The sequence below is a fragment of the Entelurus aequoreus genome, linkage group LG15 (genome assembly GCF_033978785.1).
Source record: "Entelurus aequoreus isolate RoL-2023_Sb linkage group LG15, RoL_Eaeq_v1.1, whole genome shotgun sequence".
NCBI lineage: Eukaryota > Metazoa > Chordata > Actinopteri > Syngnathiformes > Syngnathidae > Entelurus > Entelurus aequoreus.
Window position 1 is genome coordinate 45360704 of NC_084745.1, and position 22727 is coordinate 45383430.

At 36.9% G+C, this 22727-nt stretch overlaps 1 protein-coding gene across 4 annotated transcripts in view; it reads right to left on the minus strand.

Annotated features, from left to right (window-relative positions):
* The window catches only part of malrd1 (MAM and LDL receptor class A domain containing 1), a 135609-nt gene that overhangs the window by 108863 nt on the left and 4019 nt on the right, over window positions 1-22727 (minus strand). For 2 of the 4 annotated variants that reach the window (XR_009821207.1, XM_062021611.1), the window contains exons 2-7: window positions 14072-14228; window positions 10117-10248; window positions 8878-8966; window positions 8622-8780; window positions 1596-1686; window positions 1393-1533 (exon numbers count right to left, since the gene is read on the minus strand). Coding sequence is in view for 3 of the 4 variants with exons in the window: in XM_062021611.1 (XP_061877595.1) it covers window positions 1393-1533; window positions 1596-1686; window positions 8622-8780; window positions 8878-8966; window positions 10117-10248; window positions 14072-14210 (751 nt within the window). In the remaining variant the exon portion in view is untranslated. Of the gene's footprint in view, window positions 1-1392; window positions 1534-1595; window positions 1687-8621; window positions 8781-8877; window positions 8967-10116; window positions 10249-14071; window positions 14229-20644; window positions 21007-22727 lie in introns of those variants that run through there. The other 2 variants (XM_062021612.1, XM_062021614.1) reach the window with 2 other exon arrangements.

The following is a 22727-nucleotide window of genomic DNA, read 5'->3' on the forward strand; positions in this document are numbered from 1 at the left end:
TAATTCTGTTGTGATGCCCCGCTGGATGCATTAAACAATGTAACAAGTTTTTCCAAAATAAATCAACTCAAGTTATGGAAAAAAGTGCCAACATGGCACTGCCATATTTATTATTGAAGTCACAAAGTGCTTTTTTTTTTTTTAACATGCCTCAAAACAGCAGCTTGGAATTTGGGACATGCTCTCCCTGAGATAATCCTGATACTCACTACAACTATGGGAAATACTATACTTTGACTTTCACAAAGTGCTTTTTTTTTTTTTAACATGCCTCAAAACAACAGCTACAAAAACGATGAAGGCACACAGCTTGAGTCCAGAGTATACTAGAGTAATAAAGTAAACAATAACATAGTCCTGATTTAGTGCAAGACTGCCTGGCATACTGTATAACAGTATAAACTGGGCTCAATCTGCCCTGCTCTAATGTATTTGTATGAGTAACACAAATGTGCTGCAAGCTAGTGGTGAGTGCTTGAAGTGGCCTACCAGTCAGTCAGAGCTTCTGAAATGCTGCGTTGAGACAGGGCACCTCTGTTCACTGCAAGCTTCAAAGTGTGCACCATGCAGGGCAGATTAGCCACCGTAGCTTTTGCCATACTGCGTGCGTTGCCCCTGACCACACCGTGGGCTTTCGCCTTGGGGTGGTTTTTGTTGTATTTTTGTTTTTTCTCGGCGGAGTCTTTAAGCGACAACTGTGTGGTACTACTTTTTTTCCGTGTTTGCTTTTCGTCCATCTTCCGCTTGTATTCATCGTGTATCTCTTTATGATTCTTGAAGAGGTGGGAGATCAACTTGGTTCCTCCTCGCATAACCAACTTTTTGCAGTCATTGCAAATTGCCATTTTTTTATCCGTCGGACACACTTTAAAATAATCCCAAACCATAGACATGGTGTCGTTAGTCAGTCACCGAGCGAGCTCGCTTGTTAGCCACAGCTACAGCACCGGCAACAATACACTCTTGTTGTTGATATGCTCCGCTCGCGGCGGTTTGAAGAGGTCATCAAGCGTCGCCAGTAAACCTCTCATGCTGCAATCGTCAACTCCTGTGTTGTGTGTGGTAGAGGGGAAATGGGAGAGGGGAGAGGGGAGAGGCTGCTGACTGGGAGACGCGACTGCTCTTTACTTCTCCCTACGTCCGTGTACCGCTCCGTACAGCGGCGTTTTAAAAAGTCATTCATTTTACTTTTTGAAACAGATACCGATAATTTCCGATATTACATTTTAAAGCATTTATCGGCCGATATTATCGCAAACCAAGTACTGCTAAAAACCAAGGTACCAGTGTAAACGCTATTTATTTAATATTCTGTTATTGTGCTGGTACAACTCCACTGCATCATAATGTGTTTGTTGTCTTATGGTGGGCTTGGCGAGCATCAGGGCTTACGACAGTTGCTTTCGTCGTCTCCGTGGGGACACTGCGGGGTGAAGTCACACACTTTGCTGTCCTCGATGCACGGCCCACTGCCACACGCAAACCAGGAGGGGGGACAAGCCGTGGTAGGAGGGGGTCCGGTGTTCTCTGGTACTGCAGCGATTCAATAAGTGATAACGTCAAGTCATGATGGATTTCGTGTCATTCATGATTACCGGGCACACAGTGCGGACTAAAGGAGATGTCATCAATGGCGAGGACCTCTGAAGCATCACTTTCTGCTGTTAGATGTCCTTTAATCACCACCTGGTTAACACAAAAAGCACCTGTTAGAGTGTGGACGTTACAATATTCAATAAGCATGTTTTGATTTTGTCTTAAGCGTTACTTTGACTTCATCTGTCATGTTGGCAACCCCATAGGAAAACTTAAAATGTGTCTTAAACAACTTTATTTTGTGGGTGGCTGGACCCTATCGCAGCTGCATTCGGGTGGAGGCGGGGTACACCCTGGACAAGTCGCCACCTCTTAGACACACAACATTCACATTCACAGTCACGAACATGCAAACTCCACACAGAAAGACCCCGAGCATCAAACCCAGGACCTTCTTATTGTGAGGCACTAATCTCATACCTCCTTGCTGCCCTACACATTCATTATATATATATATATATATATATATATATATATATATATATATATATATATATATATATATATATATATAAAATATATATATATATATATATACATACATATATATATATATATATATATATATATATATATATATATATATATATATATATATATATATATATATATATATATATATATATATATATAACATATGTCATGGCTGTCTTGAGTTTCCAATCATTTCTGCAACTCTTATTTTTTTGTGATAGAGTGATTGGAGCACATACTAGTTGGTCACAAAAAACTTTCATGAAGTTTGGTTCTTTTATGAATTTATTATGGGTCTACTGAAAATGTGAGCAAATCTGCTGGGTCAAAAGTATACATACAGCAATGCTAATATTTGGTTACATGTCCCTTGGCAAGTTTCACTGCAATAAGGCGCTTTTGGTAGCCATCCACAAGCTTCTGGCAAGCTTCTGGTTGAGTTTTTGACCACTCCTACTCCAAAATTGGTGCAGTTCAGCTAAATGTTTTTGGTTTTCTGACATGGACTTGTTTCTTCAGCATTATCCACACGTTTAAGTCAGGACTTTGGTAGGCCATTCTTAAACCTTAATTCTAGCCTGATTTAGCCATTCCTTTACCACTTTTGACGTGTGTTTGGGGTCATTGTCCTGTTGGAACACCCAACTGCGCCCAGGACCCAGGTTGTCCTGAATAATTTGGAGGTAATCCTCCTTTTTCATTGTCCCATTTACTCTCTGTAAAGCACCAGTTCTATTGGCAGCAAAACAGGCCCAGAGCATAATACTACCACCACCATGCTTGACGTTGGGTATGGTGTACCTGGGATTAAAGGCCTCACCTTTTCTCCTCCAAACATATTGCTGGGTATTGTGGCCAAACAGCTCAATTTTTGTTTCATCTCACATCACATGGACAAAGATAAGACCTTCTGGAAGAAAGTTCTGTGGTTTTTAACCATTTTTAATCAATTTAACAAATTTAATGCTTTAGTAGGGTGTCAAAAGATTATAATTCAACTGTTTTTATTTTATTTTTGTAGGAATTTGAACAAAATTATAAATTTTTTGAGGAAAATAAACTTAAAACATAATTAGGATAAGGAGTAGCAAAAATAAGGTTATATATATATATATATATATATATATATATATATATATATATATATATATATATATATATATATATATACACATATATACTACCTTGTGTGCTTATTGGATGACATTAACAGTCGCTGCTAACTGGCTGCAGGAGTGCTTGTATCAGATCTTATATCAGAGATTTTAGATGCAAGCCGATATAATCTAATAATTTGCATTTTTGCTCAAATTGGATCAATATTGGATTGAGACACCGCTAATTTAAACTAATAAAATAGCAATTGTCAGTTCCTGCTTCCTAAAATTAGACTTTACCATGATATATGTAATTTAAATCCTTAAGAAATGTTATATATATATATATATATATATATATATATATATATATATATATATATATATATATATACATACATATATATACATATATATATACATACATATAAATATGTATATATATATATATATATATATATATATATATAACATTTCTTAAGGATTTAAATTACATATATCATGGTAAAGTCTAATTTTAGGAAGCAGGAACTGACAATTGCTATTTTATTAGTTTAAATTAGCGGTGTCTCAATCCAATATTGATCCAATTTGAGCAAAAATGCAAATTATTAGATTATATCGGTTTGCATCTAAAATCTCTGATATAAGATCTGATACAAGCACTCCTGCAGCCAGTTAGCAGCGACTGTTAATGTCATCCAATAAGCACACAAGGTTGGCAATAGGCCACAAGGAGCTACACAGCAGCTAAGCACACTATAGCACACAAGCTAGACATATGTAATAAGTTTCTTTCATTGAACAATATTGTAGTTTAAAACAGCACATTTGTCAATATAAACAACGATCAAATAATTATAGTTGCATATTACTTAAAAACACAAAGTCTCCAAGGCAGAAGCGTATTAAAAAGTATCCAGTAACAAACGTGTTTGCATCATTCAATTTACTGTGTCACAAGTTAAATTAATGAATTATTGCGAACACGAGTTGTCGCCAAAAAAACAAAAACTTCACTTAAACTTAAAATAAGTCCGTCATATAGTTAGTGTTTTCCATACCTATCATTGTTCTCTGAGTGATTTCACCTGATCAAACCTTTTCTAACATACTACACTACAAAATACTAAGTATGTGTTATGATTCGTGCTGATATTGTATCGGTTTGATATTGGTATCGGCCTACACTCAAGGCTCCAATATCGGAAGTGAAAAAAATGTATCGGGACACCCTTTGTTTAAATTAATCTTTTAAATTATATTTGTTCAATATGCATTTAGATTAATGCAAAAGACACTTTGCTAAATACAAAAATATATTTTACAGGTCATTTTATCCCGCGTCACACACATCATTAGTATTATTTTAGCAACAACAAAAGTAGTTTATATTTCCCATCATTTTGACTCGAAATGGCTTCTTATGAGTTAAAGGCCTACTGAAACCCACTACTACCGACCACGCAGTCTGATAGTTTATATATCAATGATGAAATCTTAACATTGCAACACATGCCAATACGGCCGGGTTAGATTAGTAAAGTGCAATTTTAAATTTCCCGCGAAATATCCTGCTGAAAACGTCTCTGCATGATGACGTTTGCGCGTGACGTCACGGATTGTAGCGGACATTTTGGGACAGCATTGTGGCCAGCTATTAAGTCGTCTGTTTTCATTGCAAAATTCCACAGTATTCTGGACATCTGTGTTGGTGAATCTTTTGCAATTTGTTTAATGAACAATGGAGACAGCAAAGAAGAAAGCTGTAGGTGGGAAGCGGTGTATTAGCGGCCAGCTGCAGCAACACAAACACGTAGCCGGTGTTTCATTGTTTACATTCCCGAAAGATGACAGTCAAGCTTTACCATTGGCCTGTGGAGAACTGGGACAACAGAGACTCTTACCAGGAGGACTTTGAGTTGGATACGCAGACACGGTACCGTGAGTACGCAGCTGCGGCTTCCAAACATTTGATCGCTTGCCCATAAGTGCGTGCCGCTATGTGCATGTCACGTACGTAACTTTGGGGACTTTGGGGAAATATATGTGCTGTATGAACTTTGGGGAGGTGAACGGTACTTTGGGCTGTGGGATTGAGTGTGTTGTGCGGGTGTTTGATTTGTATTGGTGGGTTATATGGACGGGAGGGGGGAGGTGTTTGTTATGTGGGATTAATTTGTGGCATATTAAAGGCCTACTGAAACCCACTACTACCGACCACGCAGTCTGATAGTTTATATATCAATGATGAAATCTTAACATTGCAACACATGCCAATACGGCCGGGTTAACTTATAAAGTGCAATTTTCAAATTCCCGCCACACTTCCGGTTGAAAATCTCCTTTGGATATGATTTATGCGCGTGACGTCATAAAATGCACGGAAGTGTTTGGGCCCTATTGGACACAATACACAAAGCTCTGTTTTCTTCGACAAAATTCCACAGTATTCTGGACATCTGTGTTGGTGAATCTTTTGCAATTTGTTTAATGAACAATGGAGGCTGCAAAGAAGAACGTTGTAGGTGGGATCGATCGGTGTCTTAGCGGCTAAGTACATCACTTACAGCAACACAACAAAGACTACTTACCCTGATAGAAGACGCCTAGCTGATGCTTGCCACCAAACCCGCGGATGAAGTCCTTCGTCGCGCCGTTGATCGCTGGAACGCAGGTGAGCACGGCTGTTGATGGGAAGATGAGGGCTGGCTGGCGTAGGTGGAGCGCTAATGTTTTATCATAGCACAGAGACGGCCCTTCTTAAAGTTATAAATGACATCCGTCTAAACACAGACTCTGGCAAAACTTCAGTATTAATGCTTTTGGACCTCAGTGCTGCATTTGACACTGTCGACCACTCAATACTTTTGGACAGGTTGGAAAACTGGGTGGGGATCTCAGGCACAGTTTTAAGCTGGTTCAAGTCATATCTACAAGATAGGAACTATTTTGTTTCCATTGGTGACTTTGTATCAGAACCAACCAACGTAACGTGTGGAGTCCCCCAAGGTTCAATCTTGGGGCCGACTTTATTTAACATCTATATGCTCCCACTAGGACAAATCATGCAAAATAATAACATTGACCATCATTGCTATGCCGATGACACCCAAATCTATGTAGCGCTATCACCAAATGACTATCGCCCCATAGATCTTCTGTGCCAGTGCATTGAGCAAGTCAAACACTGGATGTGCCAAAATTTCCTACAACTAAATGAAGATAAAACTGAGATAATTGTTTTTGGTGCTAAAAAAGAAAGGTTTAAAGTCATCCAACACCTTAAATCACTGTCCCTGAAAACCTCAAATAAAGCCAGAAATCTTGGGGTTATTTTAGATTCTGATTTACATTTCGACAGTCACATCAAATCAGTAACAAAATCGGCCTACTATCACCTCAAAAATGTAAAAAGACTTAGAGGGCTCATGTCAGCTCAAGACTTAGAAAAACTTGTACATGCCTTTATTACCAGTAGGCTAGACTATTGTAATGGTCTCCTTGCAGGTCTTCCCAAAAAAACTGTCAGGCAGCTACAGCTTGTTCAGAACGCTGCTGCTAGAGTTCTAACAAAGACCAAAAAATGTGAGCACATTACACCAATTCTTAAATCCTTACATTGGCTCCCTGTACATCAGAGAATAGATTTCAAAATCCTCCTGCTCACATATAAATCACTACATGGTCTAGGGCCCAAGTATATCACTGATATGCTCCCACTATATACGCCCTCTAGATCACTAAGATCTTCTGAGACCAATCTGTTAGCGGTTCCAAGAGTAAACTCAAATCAAGGGAGAGCATCATTCAGTCACTATGCAACACATAGCTGGAATAAACTTCCTGAAGATGTCAGACTCTCCCCAACTCTCACTACTTTTAAAACTAGACTGAAGACTTTTATGTTCACCTTAGCTTTCAGCTAAATCTTTTAATCTTTTAACTTTTAACATCTGCACTGTTTTTATTTTTATTGTCTGCATTTTAATTTTGCTTTTATTTTCTTTCATTTCACTTTGTTGTCTGTGAAGCACTTTGAGTCTGCCTTGTGTATGAAAAGCGCTATACAAATAAAGTTGCCTTGCCTTGCCTTGCCTAGTTCTGTGAGTTCCGGTTGCTAAGTTGCTAAATTAGCTTTAGCGTCGTTAGCAACAGCATTGTTAAGCCTACCAGGCTGAGAATTTTTAACCGTGTAGTTACATGTACATGGTTTAATAGTATTTTTGCTCTTCTGTCTATCCTACCAGTCAGGGGTTTATTTATTTTGTTTCTATCTTCATTTGAGAACGATGCTAGCACGTTAGCTCAGTAGCTAAGTGTGTCACCGATGTATTGTCTTGGAGATAAAAGTCACTTTAAATGTCCATTTCGCGTGCTCGACTCTCATTTTCAAGAGGATATAGTATCCGAGGTGGTTTAAAATACAAATCTGTGATCTACAATAGAAAAAGGAGAGAGTGTGGAATCCAATGAGCCAGCTTGTACCTAAGTTACGGTCAGAGCGAAAAAAGATACGTCCATCACTGCCTCTCAAGTCCTTCACTGTAACGTTCCTCATCTACGAATCTTTCATCCTCGCTCAAATTAATGGGGTAATCGTCACTTTCTCGGTCCGAATCTCTCTCGCTCCATTGTAAACAATGGGGAAATGTGAGGAATACTAGCTCCTGTGACGTCACGCTACTTCCGGTACAGGCAAGGCTTTTTTTATCAGCGAGCAAAAGTTGCGAACTTTATCGTCGATTTTCTCTACTAAATCCTTTCAGCAAAAATATGGCAATATCGCGAAATGATCAAGTATGACACATAGAATGGATCTGCTATTCCCGTTTAAATTTAAAAAAAACATTTCAGTAGGCCTTTAAATATAAGCCTGGTTGTGTTGTGGCTAATAGAGTATATATATGTCTTGTGTTTATTTACTGTTTTAGTCATTCCCAGCTGAATATCAGGTCCCACCCGCCTCTCACAGCATCTTCCCTATCTGAATCGCTTCCACTGCCCTCTAGTCCTTCACTCTCACTTTCCTCATCCACGAATCTTTCATCCTCGCCCAAATTAATGGGGTAATCGTCGCTTTCTCGGTCCGAATTGCTCTCGCTGCTGGTGGGAATGATTGTAAACAATGTGCAGATGTGAGGAGCTCCACAACCTGTGACGTCACGCTACTTCCGGTACAGGCAAGGCTTTTTTATCAGCGAACAAAAGTTGCAAACTTTATCGTCGATGTTCTCTACTAAATCCTTTCAGCAAAAATATGGCAATATCGCGAAATAATCAAGTATGACACATAGAATGGACCTGCTATCCCCGTTTAAATAAGAAAATCGCATTTCAGTAGGCCTTTATGTCTCCTACCATAAATATGTCAATATAGGAGCGCTCCATATTTCTATACCATCTTGCGAGTCAAGCTAGAATGATGATATTTTTTAACATGCTGCTACTGACGTGAAACGTGCTCTTGCTGCTGAAACCGACGACGGCGTGCTGCCACTCGGTCGTCGGACTGGACCGTGTCCACACCACAGTGCTGTGACCCAGTGGACTGCTCTCTGTCAGAACCTGCAGAGCTCCATGTTGGGCCAAGACGTGGTAGTAGAAGCTCATCTGATGACAGGAAGCGACAAGGATGGAAGGTTATGTGCGTGTTGTTATGTCTCATTAAACAAGGTCCTCAGTGGATCGGTAACTGTCAATGGAATACCTGGCAGGTGTCAGTCGCCACAAAGGATGGACTGAAAACTTGTGCTCGTACATCACTTCCTGTGCTGGCCACAAGCGACAGGAAATATGCTGAGGAAGAACAGAATGCAGGCAGTAAAGACGTTAAACATTTCCCCAGTAGATATAAAATAAATACCTTTTATAAATATCATAGCATTCACTGCATCTTCCTAACTCTTTAGCGCCGCCCTAGTGGCTCCTTGGATCTTTTTCAAAATTGTATGAAAATGGAAAATGGAAGGGGAAAAATATATTTTTTATTTTAATATGTTTCTGTAGGAGAACAAACATGACACAAATATTTCTAATTGTTAGAAATCCCACTGTTTATATTAAACATGCTTCACTGATGAGAGCATTTGGCGAGCGCCGTTTTGTCCTACTAATTTCGGCGGTTCCTGAACTCACCGTAGTTTGTTTACATGTACAACTTTCTGCGACGCTGCCACAGAAAGACGTGTTTTATGCCACTCCTTCTTTGTCTCATTTTGTCCACCAAACGCTTTATGCTGTGCGTGAATGCACAAAAGTGAGCTTTGTTGATGTTATTGACTTGTTGGAGTGCTAATCAGACATATTTGGTTTGTGCATGACTGCAAGCTAATCGATGCTAACATGCTATTTAGGCTAGCTGTGTGTACATATTGCATCATTATGCCTCGTTTCTAGGTATATTTGAGATCATTTAATTTCCTTTACTTATGTCCTCTGTGTATTTAATTTATATTTACATGTCTCATGACATTATCCGTATGTAATATTGGCTGCATTTCTGATAGTTGTTTGTGTGCCGTTTTCGACGACAGCAAATGTTACCAAGCTTGCAAAGATTGTAATAAATTCATTAGAAGAAGACATCCTTCCATTTCCTTTAACTTGGACACACACATCTATACCTTTGGCCATTCTAACCCAGTAATTTCCAGGAGTTATCTCACCCTCTAAGAAGTTTTACTAATGTTTTCCAATGTTGTAAAAATGTGTAAAATAAATATTAAGTTTCAACATTTCTGTCAACGAGGATTTGCATCAGCCTGCGACACATAGTCATTTTGATAGTAGGCTATTATTGCTAATATAGACCATTAAATCATGTGTTGCCTTCATTATAACACTTATATAAGGCTTATAGTTTCTTGCAGCTCCAGACAGATTTGTTTTGTATTTTTGGTCCAATATGGCTCTTTCAACATTTTGGGTTGCCGACCCCTGTCCTAACCTGATTGGTTGCTGCTGTGGTCTCCTGTGATGGCTGAGACCTTCCTGCTTCTGCTCCACTTCGAAAAGGGTTCTGAACTTTGGATCAGGTCACACAAGCCTTCTTCAAAGTCACACCTCTTATAGTCGGAACCTGTGGCACAAAACCACACAAACACACCTTTACTACATCACCACAGGACTACTCTACTAGTCCTGATGACAAGATACATCCACCATACGTGTAAAAATACATCATTTTGTCATGAACAGCAATACAGACCATAGAGTATTCACAGCACTCCGCTTTTTCCACATGTTGTTATGTTATAGCCTTATTCCAAAATGGATATAAGGCTGATTGGTGGATTGCTGCAGAGATGGTTGTCCTTCTGGAAGGTTCTCCTCTCTCCACAGAGGAATGCTGTAGCTCTGACAGAGTGATGGTCAGGTTCTTGGTCACCTCCTTGACTAGACTAAGATGAATGCAGCAATGTACAGAGACATCCTGGATGAAAACCAACGCTGCCCATTCAACCTGATGGAGTTTGAGAGGTGCTGCAAAGAGGAATGGGCCAAACTGCCCAAAGATAGATGTGCCAAGCTTGTGGCATCGTATTCAAAAAGACTTGAGGCTGTAATTTCTGCCAAAGGTGCATCAACAAAGCACTGAGCAAAGGCTGTGAATACTTATATATAATTGTTTACGTTTAATAAATGTGTATGTCACGTTGGAGAGACTGTCTCCCAGCTGGCCTGGAAACGCCTCAGAACCCCCCCATTCCCCGGGAGGAGCTGGATGAAGTAACTGGGTAGAGGGAAGTCTGGGCTTCTCTGCTTAGGCTGCTGCCCCCACGACCCGACCTCAGATCAGCGGAAGAAGATGGATGGATGCATTTTTTTTTTTTTTTTTACTTTTCTCATCGTCATAATGGGGTATTGCCTGTACAATTTTGAGGACAAAAATGAAATGATTCTATTTTGGAATAATAAGGCTGTAACATAACAAAATGTGGAAAAAGTGAAGCGCTGTGAATACTTTCCGGATGCACTGTATGTATCTCTCTGTACTGTGTATGTACAGTATATATGTTTATGTACTGAGTGATTTCATGGTAATGTAATGTGGTTATTGATTTCATGCTTAAGTAATATTCGTACTTATAGATTTAATGATAAAATAATGTTGTGTATGTATCTATTGATTTCATACTAGAGTAGTGTACTTATTGGTTTCATTCTCTAAAGCACAGGTGTCAAACTCAAGCTATGGAAATGATATCAGTAAAGAAAACTGCATTTAGTTGAGATAATAAGGAGTCATATATTGGAATATGGGATCCATTATTTAAATGTATTTTAACTATTAAGTGACCCTAAACTATGACTTATTTTATCTTTGTAGAAAATATTGGACACAGTGTGTCGTCAAGCTTATGAGATGTGATGCAAGTGTAAGCCACAGTGACACTATTGTTCATTTTTTAAATGTTTTAATTTTTTTATAAATGGCTGTGATAATGTCAACGAGGGATTTTTAATCACTGTTATTTTGGAATTCTTATTAATACTGTTGTTGATATTATTAATTTTTGTTTGACTACTTTTGGATTGTTTTGTGTAGGGATGTCCGATAATGGCTTTTTGCCGATATCCGATATTGTCCAACTCTTTAATTACCGATACCAACCGATACCGATATCAACCGATGTATGCAGTCGTGGAATTAGCACATTATTATGCCTAATTTGGACAACCAGGTATGGTGAAGATAAGGTACTTTTTTAAAAAATTAGTAAAATAAGATAAATAAATTAAAAACATTTTCTTGAATAAAAAAGAAAGTACAACAATATAAAAACAGTTACATAGAAACTAGTAATGAATGAAAATTAGTAAAATTAACTGTTAAATGTTAGTACTATTAGTGGACCAGCTGCACGCACAATCATGTGTGCTTACGGACTGTATCCCTTGCAGACTGTATTGATATATATTGATATATAATGTAGGAACCAGAATATTAATAACAGAAAGAAACAACCCTTTTGTGTGAATGAGTGTAAATGGGGGAGGGAGGTGTTTTGGGTTGGTGCACTAATTGTAAGTGTATCTTGTGTTTTTTATGTTGATTTAATAAAAATAAAAAAATTAATTAAAAAAAACAAAAAAAAAACAAACGATACCGATAATAAAAAAAACGATACCGATAATTTCCGATATTATCGGACATCTCTAGTTTTGTGTCATGTTTGTGTGTCCTCTCAATTTCTCTGTTGATTGCTATTCTGAATGTTGCTGGGCCAGGTTTGGTTTTGGAATTGGAATTGTATTATTATGGTATTATTGTGTATTATTTTGTTGGATTGATTAATTACAACAACAAAAAAAGGCCCGTGACCAGATCTGGCCCGCCACATCATTGTATGAGGCCCGAGAAAGCATGGGAAAAGTGTGTGTTGATAAAATACTTCATTTTTTTACTAAATGAAAATAATTATTTTAATTTTGACAGGAAAAAATGCATCTTTTAAACGTTATCTAATAATGCCAAATATTACATTATATAGTGTATTACAAAAATAGGTTAGTAAAGATAAAAATAAACCGTTGAATATTTACTTGTCACTAGAGATGTCCAATAATGGCTTTTTAGCCGATATCCGATATTCCGATATTGTCCAACTCTTAATTACCGATTCCGATATCAACCAATACCGATATATACAGTGGTGGAATTAACACATTATTCTTCCGCCCGATTGTAGCTGAGATAGGCTCCAGCGCCCCCCGCGACCCCGAAGGGAATAAGCGGTAGAAAATGGATGGATGGATGGATATGCCTAATTTTGTTGCGATGCCCCGCTGGATGCATTAAACAATGTAACAAGGTTTTCCAAAATAAATCAATTCAAGTTATGGAAAAAAAATGCCAACATGGCACTGCCATATATTTATTATTGAAGTCACAAAGTGCATTATTTTTTTTAACATGCCTCAAAACAGCAGCTTGGAATTTGGGACATGCTCTCCCTGAGAGAGCATGAGGAGGTTGAGGTGTGTTACGGTGCGGATGTTCTCCCGAAATGTGTTTTGTCATTCTTGTTTGGTGTGGGTTCACAGTGCGGCGCATATTTGTAACAGTGTTAAAGTTGTTTATACGTCCACCCTCAGTGTGACCTGTATGGCTGTTGACCAAGTATGCCTTGCATTCACTTGTGTGTGTGAAAAGCCGTAGATATTATGTGACTGGGCCGGCACGCAAAGGCAGTGCATTTAAGGTTTATTGGCGCTCTGTACTTATCCCTCTGTCCGTGTACACAGCGGCGTTTTAAAAAGTCATACATTGGACTTTTTGAAACTGATACCGTTAATTTTGAAACCGATACCGATAATTTCCGATATTACATTTTAAAGCATTTATCGGCCGATAATATCGGCAGTCCGATATTATCGGACATCCCTACTTGTCACCTTTACGTATGATGTATCGATTAATTTGTACATGAAAAAAATCTAATAATCAAGTGCATAGGCAATAATGTAATAATATGAGGGGTTTACTGGTACACATTTATATCAATGCTCTCAAATTATTTATTTATTTTTTGATGATTAATCACAGGTTATTGCCCGCATGCCTGATTTGAATTAATTTTAAAAAAGTGGCCCTATGAAGGCAACCATTACTGCGATGTGGCCCTCAATGAAAACGAGTTTGACACCCCTGATCTAAAGGTATTGATTTTGTGGAAATGTACTGTAATGTAGCATATGTGCTGTTATTCCATGCTAAAGTATTAATTCCATGTATGTAATTTACTGTGTAACATATTATGTAATGCATGGTAGTGTGTGTACATCTTGAGTTCAGTCTTTGGAATGTATTTGCATGTACTTACAGTGGGACTTCATGTACACTACTTTACTGATTTCACGCGGTGTATATTTGACATGTGTGTACAGTATGTACTTACAGTGCTGTTCGTCGCTGGCATCGCCAAAGTTGTCGGTGAAGTCGTCAGGAACACAGACATGGTTATCGCAGCTCCAGCGTGAGCGCACACGCGAAGGACTGAAGGCCAGAGTGAAGAGCAGCAGCCAGAACGACAACATGGTCACAGACTACATCACCTTTAACATCCAAGTGGAGGAACACGAAGTAGAAGCTTTTTGCCGTCTTCAGCTTAGCCAAGATGTCGGCGTGAGAGTCACTGAGCGCTCTGGCTGTTAGCATGTCATAAAAGGTAATGAATGGCTTTTATGGCGGTTGCTCAACGTTCTGTTTTGATGGACAATCACATCGACCGACCAAAATAATATTGGTGGAAATAAAATGTATAATTGGAAGATATAATTACCTAAATGTTTGAGTTTATTTCGAACATGCAAGCATACAACATGATACATCACAATTTCCAGTTTCTCTTTTCAACATGTTCGAAAAGGAGTAGGAAGAAGCTAAGCTTATTTAATCAAGGAGTAGGAAGAAGCAGAGCTTATTTAATCCTACCCCTTTTCTTTTACATAACAGTTGCTAAACTTTTTTGTTCACTTCCTGTTCTCAATTTATTCACAATGTACTCCATAAGTAATCACAATAAAAATAAATAGATAAATAGTAATGGGTGAAGTAAGTTACATTCCATATAATGAGATACGTAAGATTATTTTGAGAGTGAAAGAATGGATGAATTAAATAAATTCAGAATGTTTATCATGGTTCTTCTTCTTTGTACTTTGTAAACACTTTAAGTTTGAAGAGCTTCTTGAAGTGGACATATTAGTAAATTGTTTGATTGCTTTGCTTAATCCATTCCATAATTGAATTCCACATACTGATATACTGAAGGTCTTAAGTGTTGTACGTGCTTTAGCTCTTTGTTGGGTTATTTAAGAAAAGTGTTCTGCACATTGATCTGATTGAATATTTAATAATTATAAATTAGTTTAGTTTCATTTCAGTTGATTTGGAAGATGCATACGATACAATGTAATGCATCACATATTTCCAGTTGTTTCATTACAGCACGTCCGAAAAGGAGTAGGAAGAAGCTGAGCTTATTTAATCCTACCCCTTTTCATACCATAGCAATTGTATCCCATTTCTTTGTTCTCTGTAACAGAGCAGTGAATAAATAAATAATAAACAAATAATATACCATAGTAAGTAGACAAATATTAAATACATAAATAATCTTTATCTCAAAAAAAAAAAAAAAGGGTTCAAGATGTTCATCATACTTCTTGTTCTGTGCACTTTGTGAACACTTGTAGTTTGAACCGTCTCTTAAACTAAATCATATTGGTGCTTTGTTTGATTTCTTTGCTTAATCCATTCCATAATTTAATTCCACATACTGATATGCTAAAGGTTTTAAGTGTTGTACGTGCATACAAATGTTTTAAATTAGATTTTCCTCTAAGGTTATATTTCTCCTCTTTTGTTGAGAAGAATTGTTGTACATTCTTGGCTAGCAGGTTGTAGTTTGCTTTGTACATCATTTTAGCTGTTTGCAAATGCACCAAATCGTTGAATTTCAATAATTGTAATTCAATAAATAAAGGGTTTGTATGTTCTCTACAACCAACATTATGTGTTATTTTAATTGATCTTTTTTGTAACACCGTTAGAGCATGAAGCGCACATTTGTAGTTGTTTCCCCATATTTCTACACAATCACTCAGATATGGTAACAATGCATTTAAAATAAAAAATGCAAAAACTATTTTACTGTAAAAAAAATGTTGTGCCTTTTTCAGTCCATGCCAGGCTGTTATGTTGATTTAAAGGCCTACTGAAATGAATTTTTTTTATTTAAACGGGGATAGCAGATCTATTCTATGTGTCATACTTGATCATTTCGCATTATTGCCATATTTTTGCTGAAAGGATTTAGTATAGAACGACGACGATAAAGATCGCAACTTTTGGTATCTGATAAAAAAAAGGCTTGCCCCTACCGGAAGTAGCGTGACGTAGTCAATTGAACATATACGCAAAGTTCCCTATTGTTTACAATGATGGCCGCATGAAGTGAGAGAGATTCAGACCGAGAAAGCGACGATTTCCCCATTAATTTGAGCGGATTTGTGGATGAGTAAAGTGCAAGTGAAGGACTAGTGGGCAGTGGAAGCGATTCAGATAGGGAAGATGCTGTGAGAGCCGGGAGTGACCTGATATTCAGCTGGAAATGACTAAAACGGTAATAATAAACTACAAACAGTATCTTTATTTTGTGCATTACGATATTGGAACGACTTATGTATTATTACAAAAACACTATTTTGTGTAATATCATATTGGAACAACAAAAGGTATCTTTATTTTGTGTGTTTTAATAATAAACTACAAAAAGTATCTTTATTTTGTGTATTATACTTCTGAACTGCAGTGTAAACATCTTTATTTTGTGTATTATCATATTGGAACAACAAAAAGTATCTTAATTGTGTGTATTATCATACTGAACCGTAAAAATAGTCTTTATTTTGTGTATTATCCTATTGGAACAACAAAAATTATCTTTATATTGTATTCTATATTTATTGGAAATACAAAATGTATCTTTATTGTGTGTATTATCTTAATAAACTACAAAAAAGTAACTTTATATCCGTGTATTATCATATTAAACTACAAAAAGTATTTTTTATTTCCATGTCTTATTATAATAAACAATTGTTTTTGTAAGCCCTTGTTCACAAAGCCTGGAGTGCCCTCTAGCGGTCAACACTTAAAATCACTGGGAAAAAGCGTATGTGTTGTTTTAACTGTACAGTATGTATTGTGCATGACTTTTAATAAAGTAAACTTACATTTTGCTTCATTTTCTGGTAAAGTACATCTATATAATTGGAAATATCATGGAAGAGTTTCAAAAAAATGTTTTATACATTTCAAAGCATTGCAAGAAATAATGGCTTGATTTGTTTTACTTTGTGCAATGAATCCACATAATATTTAGCTTTCTGAAATATATTAATATTTTTCATTATATTCATACATTGACATAAATGTGTTCCTCATTTTTTTTACATGCATGGACAATTCCACCATGTCAATGTATTTGCTTGTAACGTTTTTTGTTTTTTTTAAACTACTTTTCTGTCTTTTGTCATCAGTAAATCTGATAAAACCCATATTAAACTACCGGTATGTGCATTGGCACGTTAGGAAACGTTATTACATTTTTTTTTTTTACTGTATACTCTTGGCGAAATTACTTGTTTGAGTAACAGGACTGAAAGTAACTCACTGAAAGGGAGTTTTTAGCATAGAATTAGCAAATATAGCCACATTACATTTTCAATAAAAGGACCACAACTATGGAACTCTCTACCTGACACTTTGAAAAGTATACCTGCACTTGTCACTTTCAAAAAACAAACAAAATTGTGACTAGTTGAGCAACAATCGTGTTCCCATGTTTAGTTTTTACTCATTTTTACTAATTGGTTCTTATCTAGTTTGCACTTTGTCTGTGTTATTATTATTATTATTGGCTTTTATCTAGTTTGCACTTTGTATTATTACTATTATCATTATCATCGACTCATCTTTGCCTCATTCTTTTTATTTTCCTATTTTAATGATGTCAGATCTGTGTTGTTGTTGTTGTTGGGGACAAGTGTTGTAAATTAGCTTTGGCTACAAACATGATGCATACATTGGATGACTGTTTCAGATATCTATGTTTCTGTATCCATCCTTATTTCAAATAAACCAAAAAAAAAAAAAGTACATTTATGGAAAATGTATGTACAACAAAAAATAATTTATAAAACCCCCAATACAATTAAAAAAAAATAGGCAACAGAATTCTTCAGTCATACAGTAGTGAAAATATAATAAATTACACCAAAAAATTAATATGTGAACTTATTATTGGACTTCCTACAGGATCTGAATGTTGCAATTTCCTGTGACTATTGGAATATTCCATTTTTTTTAGAGGGACTGAGTGAAAACCCAGGGACATGACTAAAGTTTGGAATTTTAACTGAATACATATGTTTTGTCTTAATAGCACAATAGAGATAATGTGTAATACCAAAATAACAACTGAAGGATTTAAATTATTTCTTACATTGCAAAGTAAAATTACAGTCGTCCTTCGCCACATTGCGCATTAACTATTGCAGTTTTACCACATTGCAATATTGTTTTGTGTCATTAAAACATATACTAAAAAAAATCTGTCCTAAATTAAGCATAAAAAAAACCTAAAACGATGAATACTACGGTAGTATCGGCCACTAGTGGAGACCAAACCAATCAGAGTGCGCTGTTCAGTATCGTGGCCACTGATTGGCTCAGCCTCAATCAGCATTACTGTAGTGCAGGGGTGTCCAAAGTGCGGCCCACAGCTAATTGTTTACCGGCCCGCCACACATTCTGCAAAAATTGCAAAATTGATATTATTGCAAAAATTAAAAAAAACATTTAAAAAAAGTGGAATGAGGTGAAATCTAACGAGAAAAAGTTGCAATGTTGACACAAAGCTGCTACGCAGGCTGTTTTTTATTTTGTCTTTCTTTCTTTTTCTTTTTTTTGCCATTGCTCAAAAAAAAAAAAAAAAAAAAAAAATCTATGTTATAATGAATTATTGACCTATTCATGGCTCCAATTACTTCAAAATTGTCACTATAAAATGTTTTATGTGAAAAAAATATTGCATATATTGTGTGGTTGCCATATAAAAAGATCAAAGTTTTATTTGACAAAAGAGCATAAAACAAACAAAATAATAGTTCAAACGTAAAATCGACAGATATATCTGAAGTTGATCTCGTAACTTAAGTGTTGAAAGTTAAAATAAAACGAATGAAAATGTATCACTTTAAGAGTGGGGCACCTTTTGGATCCCAAATATATTTAGTGGGATTTTATTTAACTTTTCACTGTGATTACTCAAAAACATTAAATAATTAAAATCAATTGTGTCCTGCATTATTGATCTTTTAGGGCTCTAATTACTAAATACTGCCTAGTCTTGTTCACGAGTGAGGGAAGAGTGGATCGTGAGATCGACAGGCGGATCGGTGCGGCGTCTTCAGTAATGCGGACGCTGTATCGATCCGTTATGGTGAAGAAGGAGCTGAGCCGGAAGGCAAAGCTCTCAATTTACCGGTCGATCTACGTTCCCATCCTCACCTATGGTCATGAGCTTTGGGTTATGACCGAAAGGACAAGATCACGGGTACAAGCGGCCGAAATGAGTTTCCTCCGCCGGGTGGCGGGGCTCTCCCTTAGAGATAGGGTGAGAAGCTCTGCCATCCGGGGGGAACTCAAAGTAAAGCCGCTGCTCCTCCACATGGAGAGGAGCCAGATGAGGTGGTTCGGGCATCTGGTCAGGATGCCACCATAGGGAGGTGTTTAGGGCACGTTCGACTGGTAGGAGGCCACGGGGAAGACCCAGGATACGTTGGGAAGACTATGTCTCCCGGCTGGCCTGGGAACGCCTCGGGATCCCCCGGGAAGAGCTGGACAAAGTGGCTGGGGAGAGGGAAGTCTGGGCTTCCCTGCTTAGGCTGCTGCCCCCGCGACTCGACCTCAGATAAGCAGAAGATGGATGGATGCATAGTTCAGTTTTACTATAAAAAACAAAGTTGTCTTTGACAGAAAAGGCATAAAATATTTTCATGTTTTACCTTATATCAACCTGAAGTTGATATAGAGATTTACTGTAAGCATTAAATAAAAATAAAATAATAATAATTTGACTTATTTTTAACATTTTAATGACTGTGTTTAAGGTCCCCGGGAGCCATAAAGGTTATAAATGTATAGCGCTTTTCTACCTTCAAGGTACTCAAAGCGCTTTGACACTATTTCCACATTCACCCATTCACACACACATTCACACACTGATGGCGGGAGCTGCCATGCAAGGCGCTAACCAGCAGCCATCAGGAGCAAGGGTGAAGTGTCTTGCCCAAGGACACAACGGACATGACCAGGATGGTAGAAGGTGGGGATCGAACCCCAGTAACCAGCAACCCTCCGATTGCTGGCACGGCCACTCTACCAACTTCGCCACGCCGCCCCAAGGTTTAAAAAAAATCCCTATTATTTGATATGGTTTGAAAATGAATAATATCAAAATGGCCCCCGCATGCTTAAATTTGTCCGTGTGCGGCCCTCAGTGGGAAAAGTCTGGCCACCCCTGCTTAGTGTATTAAATGAGCCTTGCGCTGATTTATTAAATTGTGTTATTTCATGTCTGAGGGGCTCGCATAATGTTGAAAAGAGTATTTATACAGGTTTTTATGCTCCGTCCATGAAAATATTGTATAATTAATCATTCCAGCTTCACAGGGATTTAGTTTGTGTCGCGATAAACGAGGGACGACTGGAGTAACACGTTACTTTTCCAGAGTTCCCTGTAGTTTAAATTAATTTACTCAATTTAAACGATTGAATATGAATTGGAATTAACGTGTAGGACATTTCGCTTAACAAAAAACATTTACAGGCATCATTTTTAATTCATTTGGATGTTTTTCAGTGGCGCCAAAGTGTGCAGACATTGCAGACGTGGACGTACCTGCCAGGTCCAGCCGCACTGCGCGACGTGTGGCTGTGAACTATTTCACCTCCGCCCGCAGCCAACAGCAGCAAATAAACACGTCTCTCATGTCCGGGCGAAGAATAACTTTACTCATATCTCCTTCCGAAAAAGAGTCGGGCTAAACTTGGCTTGACGGTCGGCTTGCTTCACTTCAAAGTGTGTCCTCATTCGTGTTCAACCAGGCGGGAAACGTTCGTGTTCCGACGACTAAATATTACTCTCGGAATGTTAACGAGCAGCATTGTTATCATAAATGTATTTTATTCAAACGGTGTAGAGAATGCGTTTTAATTAGTAAATAAATTAATGAGTAAATAACATTTAATCTCCCGCGCCATTGCGTTAGTCGCATATGTGTTACGTCATAAGAGGGCGAAAGTGTATCTCAATTTTGTGTATTATCACCTCTAACAACAAAAAAGCTGTGTTCCAAATGTAAGTTATTTACTGAAATTGAGAGAGCCTATGGCTTTGTACTTTGTTTATATATATATATATATATATATATATATATATATATATATATATATATATATATATATATACACACTACCGTTCAAAAGTTTGCACAAAATAGCCTTCATTTCTAAGAACAAGAATAGACTGTCGAGTTTCAGATGAAAGTTCTCTTTTTCTGGCCATTTTAAGCGTTTAATTGACCCCACAAATGTGATGCTCCAGAAACTCAATCTGCTCAAAAGAAGGTCAGTTTTGTAGCTTCTGTAACGAGCTAAACTGTTTTCAGATGTGTGAACATGATTGCACAAGGGTTTTCTAATCATCAATTAGCCTTCTGAGCCAATGAGCAAACACATTGTACCACTAGAACACTGGAGTGATAGTTGCTGGAAATGGGCCTCTATACACCTATGTAGATATTGCACCAAAAACCAGACATTTGCAGCTAGAATAGTCATTTCCCACATTAGCAATGTATAGAGTGTATTTCTTTAAAGTTAAGACTAGTTTGAAGTTATCTTCATTGAAAAGTACAGTGCTTTTCCTTCAAAAAGAAGAACATTTCAATGTGACCCTAAACTTTTGAACAGTAGTGTATATTGTATTCTATTTTAGTTACTTTGAATTTACAACCCCCTGGCGCTGCAAAAAATTAAAAAAGTGTTTTGTGTATTATATTGATCTACAAAATGTATCTTTATTCTGTGTATTGTAATAATAAACTACAAAGAGTATCTTTATTTTGTGCATTACGATATTGGAACAACAGAAAGTATCTTTAGTTTGTGTATTATCATATCAAACTACAAAAACATTATTTTTAGAGATGCAGGCCGATATTATCGGCCGATAAATGCTTTAAAATGTAATATCGGAAATTATCGGTATCTTTTTTTTTATCTGTATCGGTTTTTTTATTTTTTTTATATTAAATCAACATAAAAAACACAAGATACACTTACAATTAGTACACCAACCCAAAAAAACCTCCCTCCCTAATTTACACTCATTCACACAAAAGGGTTGTTTCTTTCTGTTATTAATATTCTGGTTCCTACATTATATATCAATATATATCAATACAGTCTGCAAGGGATACAGTCCGTAAGCACACATGATTGTGCGTGCTGCTGGTCCACTAATAGTACTAACCTTTAACAGTTAATTTTACTCATTTTCATTAATTACTAGTTTCTATGTAACTGTTTTTATATTGTTTTACTTTCTTTTTTATTCAAGAAAATGTTTTTAATGTATTTATCTTATTTTATTTTACCTAGTTGTCCAAATTAGGCATAATAATGTGTTAATTCCACGACTGTATACTGTATATCGGTATCAGTTGATATTGGTATCAGTTGATATCGGAATATCGGATATCCCTAATTATTTTGTGTGTTATCATATTGGAACAACAAAAAGTATCTTTATTTAGTGTGTTATAATAATAAAAAACTACAAAAAGTATCTCTATTTTGTGTATTATATTTCTGAACTGCAGTGTAAACATCGTTATTTTGTCTATCATCATATTGGAACAACAAAAAGTCGTAATTGTGTGCATTATCATACTGAACTATACAAAATAGTCTTTATTTTG